At 45.6% G+C, this 9,492-nt stretch overlaps 1 protein-coding gene across 2 annotated transcripts; it reads right to left on the minus strand.

Moving 5' to 3' along the window:
* Positions 1 to 447: 447 nt before the first annotated feature.
* On the minus strand, positions 448 to 7,672 carry LOC138211464 (protocadherin-10). Of its 2 annotated transcripts, XM_069171384.1 has the most exons (5): positions 5,121 to 7,672; positions 4,917 to 5,030; positions 2,116 to 2,174; positions 1,805 to 1,932; positions 448 to 1,471 (listed from the first exon to the last, which is right to left on the minus strand). In XM_069171384.1, the coding sequence occupies exons 1-5, from the start codon at positions 7,437 to 7,439 to the stop codon at positions 1,041 to 1,043; spliced, it is 3,051 nt and encodes a 1,016-aa protein (XP_069027485.1). In that variant the 5' UTR covers positions 7,440 to 7,672; the 3' UTR covers positions 448 to 1,040. The 2 variants fall into 2 exon arrangements, with proteins under 2 accessions (XP_069027485.1, XP_069027484.1); XM_069171383.1 differs by having other exon boundaries at positions 4,917 to 7,672.
* Positions 7,673 to 9,492: the final 1,820 nt, after the last annotated feature.

The raw sequence follows: 9,492 nt of genomic DNA on the forward strand, positions 1-9,492 counted from the left end.
TAGCTCACACTCAGGTGTGGCATTTGGAGTTGAACCCCCCACCCCCCCACTGATGCTTGTATTCGTGCTCGTGGTCTTAATTAAAGTGATATTTCGAGAGAGGAGGTTCTGTTTGTTCAGTTAATGAACCCCACTATTCTCTGCGGGCAAATGGAAATGCAAGCACTCCAATTAGCATATGTTAGCATTTTACCATGTTTATTCCTCACCGTGGAAAACAGCTTACCGTGGCGAAAAGCTTTCCACCCTTGTAAGAGTAGCTCGGGAACTTTTTCACCCCCAAAAACTAATTGACTCAAGCTAATTAAACATAGATCTATGAAACTTACATCTAAATGATTTATGCATGTAAATCGACCGAATGCGTGTTTTGAGTTGCGTGGGTCTTGAGTTTTACGAATCGCAGCAGGTTACGCGCATGCGTGTTTGAGAGCCGTGAGAGAGGCCGTATGAAAAAAATACTTTATTTTCATAAATGTGTACAGTACATGTGTGGGGTAAATCTCCCATCATTACAGTAGTCTGCGTCATGGTGCAGCTTGCATATCCAGTACATTAACATACTATTGGTCATATTCACAAAAGCTCTGTTAGCAAATCAACATACAAAAAGAAAAACACCTTTTCATATAACCGAAAAATATAAATTCATATGAATGTGCAAAATTATTTTCCACTAATGCTTTTTAAAACATTTTGGATTTAACTGCTGCTCCAGTTTGATTGTCTAAATAATAATAATAATAATAATAATAATAATAATGATAATAGTAATAATAACAATAATAACAGACACATACATTGACGATGTTGCAGTGGCATGTCATGATAGCCATCCGACTTCATTTGCCCTTCATCATTTTAGCCAAACAGATTGTCCATTCATTACTTCTCTTGCCCAGTGAATTGCGGCACCTTTCTGTTTTCCATACCACTTACAAATCAACGTTCCTCAATTTATGTACTGAATGGTATCTTCCTCTGTTTTCATATGAGGTTATCCTTCATTTCAGTCGTCCATTCAGGCAGTTGTTGGAAAGTCAGTCATTGTACAGGTCATTATTTATCATCGCAGCCTCCCCCTGGGGGGACATCTGAAGACGTCGCTTCTTGCCAAAAGTTGAGAAAGAATTGTGGACATCCAGCTCACTTCGCTGTGCGGTAGGCCTCAGGGTGCAAAAGCCTGATGGCGTCCCAGGGATGTAGACATTGTGGTGGTAGTCAGGTGGTGGATGCGGGTGCGGGTGAGGGTGAGGGTGAGGGTGTGGGTGCGGAAGCGGGTGTGGGTGTGGGTGCGGAAGCGGAAGCGGAAGCGGGTGCGGGTGCGGGTGCGGTTGCGGGTGCGGGTGCGGTTGCGGTTGCGGTTGAGGGTGGGGAGGGAGGGATGGCTGCTGCTGTTGGGGAGGAGGTGTGCACCGAGGGGTCCAGGGGCGAGAAGGGAGCCCACTGGGTGAAGGAGACATCTTATAGTCTGCAGGAGAAAAGAGAGGAGAAGCAGCTACTTATTATACAATATTGACTTGCTACTGTTGTGCTATTGTCATTTGCATATCACTTATATAAAAGCAAGGTTTAGAAACAAAGCCATAATGCTGGAAGTAACGCTTCTAGGTGTTAGTGGAGACGAGATAAACCTGCCAACAAATGAGTTAAAGGAACAACAAAGGAAAATAAAATGTCATTACATGAAAGGATGAAGGTGTGCTGTGTTGTAAACAATACTGCCACAGGGATGTACATCAAATACACCATTCATGAAAGGTGATGAAAGCTGTTTTTATGTACCACATTTGGCCTCTCTTACCCTTCATGCCTCTCATGTGAGTACCCCAGGTCCAGTACTGTCCAGGTGCCATGGAGGTGACGTAGTTTTCAGGGTCTGCATGCATGGCCTTGCGCATGAGGGTGCCATCCATGTTGATAGAGTTGTAACTGAAAACAAGATAATAGTCTGTTACAACACACTTATTTATGAAATGACAATCTCATATTTATAATAGTATGTTCTTCTGCTCATTATTTGAGCTACATACTTGAGCACATCCTTGAATATTGAGGAAAAAATGTATGCTTGCTTGACAGTCGTGGGAAAAAGGTCAAAGGTCAAACTTATACCTTTTAATAGAGGAGTTCTGATTCTTTGTGAGAGTCCAGTCTGTGTTTGGCTGCTTTAGCTGTGGGGAAAAAAAGACCAGAATCATTTGAAACTTGTCAACCATTATTTTTTTTAATTTCACTTTATTAACCCTGAGGGAAAATTTCTTTGCTACAGCAGGGGGGCTCTCAGGGGGAGCTGCTTCAACAGGCGCCAGGTAACCTGACCTGAGGTGCATGTTTTTGGATGATGGGAGGAAGCCGGAGAACCCGGAGGGAACCTACGCAAGCACAGGGAGAACATACAAACTCCGCACAGAAAGGCCCAGGACCGGATTCGAACGCGGAACCTTTTTGCTGTGAGGCGACAATGCTAACCACTGCACCACCGTGCCGCCCTTAAAAATGAATAATTACCCATAAAAATGCATCTGTTCACATATATGTTTTATCTAATAATAATTCAAACCAGGTTTAATAAAAAAAAAAAAAAATGACGTGTTTTCACTCTGCCCTTTTGAATTATAGAGGTCAGTGATAATTGACAGGAACAGTCTGTCATTGAGTCTGTCTTGAAATGGAGACATGACTCTTTTTAAATGGATCGTGGCTGCCGCCCTGCGGATGTTTGACAGAACACATATTTCAAGAGCGGAGGTGCTGTTGCCTTCAGCTGCCACTTAGTTTTGCTTTTACCCTCTGCGGTGCGGCGGGAAGGGTGAAGAGGAGCATCCGGGTGATATTTATTCCCGATTTGACTCTCATAGTATGGATTCCATGCTCTATTAATTCACCTAAAGTTGTTAACCATGAGAATGCGACGCAAGCGTATTATTAGAATCGGTATTCAAAATACGCTCCTCGCCAGCTACGCACAAAACCAATTAGAACCCCACCGGGATGAAACGAAACATGATTTTAATCTTCAAAGGAAACCGTGCCAGGGAGGAAATTAAGAAAATTACACACGTCATTGTTTTGTGGATTTTATGCATCATTTTACATTAATATTTGCCTGATGCTCCTCGAGCAAGGTTTTTAATTAAAAGTCTCACAGAGAGCCTTGAAAAGTTTGCGGCCCTTGCAGCTGTAAGTGCTTAATCCAATACAGCTCTGCACGCATACCGTATATACCGTGGTGCACATTCACGCACCTGTCCTGTGTGTTTTACACGCTTGAATGTGTAGTTAATCTCCCTTTTCACCTTCAATTCGTCAATTTAAGCAGGCCTGTGCTCTTGCTTTATGCGATGCTCAAGTAGCTTCATCGTGATTTGTCTTTTATGTGTCACTGACGACCTCATGACGACTCATGTGAGTACGCTAAGGGACACCACCGGGTGAATTAGTGGAACCAATTAATAGGAAGGACACTTTCTCCTGAAGGAATATAGCTGAAGGCAGAACAATCACCGTGACCTCGAAATCCCTCTTGTGGCCAGAGGTGTTATGTGCCAGTGACCGAATTGACATTTCTCAGTCTGTCTGGTGGAGTCTGGTACCAAGGCGAGTCTTTGTCCTCGTGCGTTTTGACGAGAACGCGGAGACGAGGAATCCGCGTTACGCACACATTTACGGTCTGCTGCTCTGTCTATTAGGATTAGGAAACACCGGTGTAGACATCCTGCCTCTGTAAATTCCCTCTCTCCTTGTCTCCTTTCTTCCCCCTTCTTGTATTTTCCTCCTCCTCTCCCCCACCCTTGCTCGACAAATATGAAGCCACAGCTCGCTCGCTCTCTCTTTCTCTCTCTCTCTCTCTCTCTCTCTCTCTCTTTCTCCCCTCACATTCAGAGGACAACGCCGGGGCCGATCTACAGGCTGTCCACGTCTCAGTCCAGCCATGTCCTTGGACCCCCTCCTTCTCCTTGCCCCCTCCCCTCTCGATGTCGTCCCCTGTCTCCCCAAAATCGGCCATTTGCCATTTTTCATCAATAATGGACAGCCCCCCCTTGCGAATACGCCACATTGTGTGTAGTATAATTGGTCGGCTGTGCTTGTGCCCTTGAGGCATAGTTAGTGAGGTTATCTGTCCTATATTGTTAGTTGGAGAACAAGGAAGCGTATGGCAAACCCGACTGGTCGAACAACAATTGTCTGAACCCACGGCAGATTCATTTAAACAACTGCCATTCACCTTGTCCGTCACGTATATAACCTTGACTTTTTGTTTAAACTCAGGTAGAAGCAGGTGCATGCACCCCCTTAGTGCATAAAAAAGTAATTGGCAATGACACTAGATGATGTAAACATGGTTCTCTTTGCTCACAATCTATAATTAGTTCGTGAATTATTGTTAAATGCTTGAATTGTTACCAAGACTGAGTATAGCTTGAGTCACATCTCCTCTTCCTCTCACACAATAATTGACGTCTCACTTAATTCTAAGACACGGTTTTTGCACAGCATATGCTCCTCGCAAAATGGGGCTTTACACTTTCATTAACATGCCAATTAAAATGTAATCTCACATAGTCTCATTTCATTTCCCGGTTGCAAAACATTACCATAGGCAGCACAATTAGGATAAATTATTGCCATAGTTACAATAGTAACATTAATTAATAAAAAGAGACGACATACTGTGCAAAACACTAACACGAGAGTGAAGAGAGGAAAACCATGACTTCACTCAGTTTTTGCTCAAGTTGAGTTTAAACTTGTCTGGCATGCGTGATTTGACCTTCATGGGAGAATGTCACTGTCTAGTTTTTTATCAGATGGAAAACTGGGGTGGATTTTATTGTGGCTTTGAGTGAAACACGCGGATTTAAACTGAAAACACACGCTCCATCGTCTTATACTATGTACTGATTTCACTATACCTCGTTGGGAGTAGTTGCTCCGTTGTTCACAGATGCGCTCCGGCTTTGCGCGTTCCACGAGTTTTCCGCGCTCTTTGCCTCGTTGTTCCTGGGCGTGCTGCTCGGGCTGCACGGCTTCAGAAACATAAAGTCACTTTTGGCTGATTCGGGGGTCAGACACACTTTATAACAATATGACTGAGACAGACTGCTATTTCCATTCACCTCCATACAGTTCGTGGGTACTTTGGCTGCGGATGCAATCTGCAGGTTGAGGTTGGATTTTTTGAACACCTCCGGGGGCGGCTCTGGCTGAAACCCCCCGCAGCAGCAGCAGGCTAGAGGGGGCAGGTTGTACCCGCTGAGGGTCTCCCTGTCCTTGTAGCACTTGACCGCAGCCAGCACGATAATAGCCACCAGGAATATTAAAGATATTGTGCTCAGTGACACGATCAAGTAGAGAGCGAGGTTTGAGGGGGGCTGTGGGCTGAGTGTGAGGTCTCCGAAATCTGACAGCGACTCGGGCACGCTGTCGACCACTGTGAGGACAATGGAGACTGTGGCGGACAGCGGCGGCTGTCCGTTGTCCTTGACTAAAATGACCAGTCTTTGCCTTGTTGCGTCTTTTTCCACTAATCGGCGAATAGTCCTGATTTCGCCCGTGTACAGAGCCACACTGAACAGCCCGGGGTCTGTAGCCTGTAATACCTGATAGGACAGGCGGGAGTTCTGCCCTGCGTCTGCGTCTAACGCTGTTATTTTGGTAACCAGATACCCAGCGTCTACTGACCGTGGAACCACCTCTGTGGCCACGGTGCCGTTTTTGGGCAGCGGGGATACAATAACCGGTGCGTTGTCGTTCTGGTCCAAGACAAAGACGTTGACTGTGACATTATTGGCGAGAGGGGGGAAACCAGCGTCCTGAGCCTGGACCAGAATCTGAAAGTTTCGAAGTTGCTCATAATCAAAAGAGCGCAGTGCGTAGATATTGCCGTTGTCAGAGTTGATTGAGACATAAGTGGACACGGGCATGCCCTGAATCTGACCCTCGAGAATAGAATAAGACAGATAGGCGTTCTGGTTAGAATCGGGGTCGAATGCAGTTACAGAGCAAATGGAAGCGCCCGGGGCATTATTCTCGGTCACATAAACTGTGTATGAAGGTTGAGAGAACCGCGGGGGGTTGTCGTTAATGTCAGACACTTGAACATGGATGGTTTTCCTGGTAGAGAGAGAAGGGGAGCCCAAGTCCCGGGCTGTGAGGGTGATGTTGTACTCAGACACCGCTTCTCTGTCCAGAAACTCGTTTGTCACCAGAGTATAATAGTTTTTAAAAGATGAATGGAGCTGAAAGGGGACGTTGTTTGGAATTTGGCAGTCAACGTTCCCGTTCTCCCCCGAGTCCCGGTCCATGACACTGATCACAGCTATCACGGTACCCGGTGGCGCGTCTTCCTGGACAGGAGTGGAGACTGATGTTAGGATGACTTCAGGCGCGTTGTCATTCACGTCCAGGATGTCTACGAGCACTTTGCTATGGACCGCCACAGCCGAGGGTCCCCTGTCTTTTGCTTGCACGTACAGCTCATATACGCTGGCTTTCTCATAGTCCACAACGCCCTTCACTCGTATTTCACCCATGTAGGGGTCCACACTGAACAGTTCACGCACCTTGAGTGGTGCGTGCCCACTGAAGGCATAAATAACCTCCCCGTTCGAGCCTTCATCCAGGTCTGTGGCGTTCAGTTTCAGCACCAGCGTCCCCCTCGGTGCGTTCTCCACCAGGCTCGCCCGGTAAACTGAGCGGTCAAATACAGGCACGTTATCGTTGGCGTCTAACACTGTAATAGTTATCAACGCTGTCCCAGAGCGCTCCGGGGACCCCCCGTCAAAAGCAGTTAGAACCATTTCGTGCTTTTTCTGCTGTTCCCGGTCCAGTGGGGTGTCCAGTACGAGCTCAGCGAACTTGCTTCCATCATTGCGCGTCTGGATATTTAGTAAGAAGTGCTCGTTTGCGCTCAGCTGGTAGGAGCGCAGAGAGTTGGTGCCCACGTCCTGGTCCTGTGCGCTCTCTAACGGGAAACGTGAGCCGGGTGCGGCGGACTCTGTGATGTCAAGATTAAACTCGCTCCATGGAAAACTGGGGGAGTTGTCATTTACATCTAAAATCTCCACTTCCACTCTGTACAGTTCTAAAGGGTTTTCAATGACCACTTGTAAGTGTAAAAAGCAGCTCGGACTTCGCTCGCACAGCTCCTCTCTGTCTATCTTTTCGTTGACGAAGAGAATTCCATTCTCCAAATTCACTTCTAAATACTGTTTCTTTGCGCCGGAGACAATACGAAACCGACGGGCTGACAGCTTGGCCACATCCAGACCCAGGTCTTCCGCGATGTTGCCCACAAACGCTCCATGCTCTAGCTCTTCAGGAATGGAGTACCGAATTTGTGCAAGAACCAGGTCCACTACACACGCACACAGAAGCAGGCATATAACCAGGCCAGTCACCGGTACCCAGCTGCCTCTGGAGAGTCTGTGATCCATTTCAACAGCGTGCGTAAAATCACCTCACCTAGACATCTTTCGCCTCATAAAGCCATTCAGCTGCACAGCTGAAAAGTGTCTACAGGAGGGAGCTTGTGCCTAAAAAAAAAAAAGAAAGAAAAAAAAGAATCTTCAGGTCTAAGTTTGTTGCATCTATGTGCATGGATAACTTTAACGAATACTTCAGATGAGAGACCAGGAGGGGAGAGGAGAGTGAAAGCACCTCTGTCTCTGTGTTGTGCTCCACGCGCAACACCGGTGATGTGTGAACGGGGGAGGCTCGCGCTTTGATTTTCCAGTGTATTAGGCGCTCGGAGGAGCTGGTGGGGAGGTGTGTGTGTGTGTGTGTGTGTGTGTGTGTGTGTGTGTGTGTGTGTGTGTGTGTGTGTGTGTGTGTGTGTGTGTGTGTGACAGAGAGAGAGAGAGATGGAGGGGGTGGACGTAGCTTCTCACAGCTCCGTATTGGAGGACGCCAACGCGAAGTGCGACTCTAATTACTGAAGACGTTTAACCCTTTCATATCCTCGTGTCTGTTCGTCTGACCCATTAAATAGACGAGAAGGCGTAAATTTGACACCAGACGTCAGAGCCAGATTTGGATTAGGAGACAAATTGTGTCGTGGGTGTCGTTTTCTAGGCTGAATTTACCAGATGAGGGGGGATAAGGATTCGTCTGGGTGTCCACATTGCCCTACAGGCCCAGAATGGCAGTGATAGCCAACATTATTTTACTGTTTTATTATAATCCATGTCATAGCTTTAGAAAAGAATAAACTTTTATTCGGTGGTTCAACTATTACATGTTGCATTGCAGAAAAAAACAAAAACATACAGGCTTAGGAACTCATTCGCTTTGCCTCAAATGGCCCAGTGGCCAGTACCAGCAGACTCCTGGGACTCCATAATGATTTTTAATTAGAGCTCTTTGAAGATGAATGCCCACACTGCAAAACAGTCCCATTCATTAATCATAACACACGAAATTTGGTTTTACAGAAAGAATCTTTGATAGGTCAGGGTATTCATTTTTAATCAACATTTAAATGGGTGTGAGCTGCATTTGGAGCTTAAAATGGTTACAGTGACAATCATGAATGGACAATACACCCTTACAAAGACGCATTACACAAGTTTAATTCATTTAAGTAGGCCTGAACATGTATCAACATAATCAACATAAAAGCAATGTCATAAAGCCTTAATCACACTTGTCTCTAATCAGGTATTATAGCTAGGATTAGATCAATATCCCATAGGTGATGTGTTTACAGTTTGAAGAGAACAGAGAAATGGCGCTCATAAATGCTGAGGAATGTTTGCAAAAACGAAAATCTCTGACCAGATTATAAATGACTCCACTTGATGAAAACACCACGACGACAGTTTTTATTGGACAAAGAGGACAACTCTTTAGAGAGTGGCACATGTTTGTTCAGATCTAATCTTGTTCCTGTTAATCCTGGTCAGTTAGACAACCACTGAACGCCAGAGAGCGGGAAAGAGAGAGCGAGAGAGGAACTAAAGGATGCCTTTGTGGATTCGTCTCCAGACAAACACGAGTGGCATCCTAATGTAAAACGGTGGCTTGAGATCTGAAAGTCTCTTCTTGGGACTGACGACACAGCCTTGGCTCCCGGGCAGCGTGGGGCTTGTTAGCTACTAAAAAGAGAAAAAAAAAAAAAAAAAGCGAGAGAGAGAAAGAACAATAAATAAATATTTCTGCTTCCCCGGGGCAGCGTTTTCTTTTACACAAGACACGACATGTTCTATTAAATTGTCCCCAAAACCTCAGGACTGCATCCTCTGTCAAAAATTGGGTTGACGCTTGGTTCTCTGTGAGAGTGATCAAGGAAACAAAGCGATGTTGATGTCTAATGTTGCTGTGATCTTTTCACTTAAAAAGAAAAGAACATCAAACGAGGCTAATGGGAATATGCTTCCACAAGGAAATAGTTGTTGTTTGTGACATTTCTCTTTTCAGCAACTAACAGAATAACTTTCAAAATAAGCGAGTGCAGGTAGTTTCTGTATAATTCATGTCCAGAATGGTATT

Source organism: Embiotoca jacksoni, unplaced genomic scaffold (genome assembly GCF_022577435.1).
Source record: "Embiotoca jacksoni isolate LCO1_2020_lvr unplaced genomic scaffold, fEmbJac1.0.p SCAF_5, whole genome shotgun sequence".
NCBI lineage: Eukaryota > Metazoa > Chordata > Actinopteri > Embiotocidae > Embiotoca > Embiotoca jacksoni.

Bases quoted from the DNA above. Each gene is read 5' to 3' on its own strand.
- LOC138211464 (XM_069171383.1), bottom strand. From the start codon at position 7,439: ATGGATCACAGACTCTCCAGAGGCAGCTGGGTACCGGTGACTGGCCTG. The intron at 2,175-4,916 runs GTATAGTGAAAT...TTTTCCCCACAG, and splicing joins GAGCAACTACTCCCAACGAG to CTAAAGCAGCCAAACACAGA. The intron at 1,472-1,804 runs GTAAGAGAGGCC...TTTCTCCTGCAG, and splicing joins TCACATGAGAGGCATGAAGG to ACTATAAGATGTCTCCTTCA.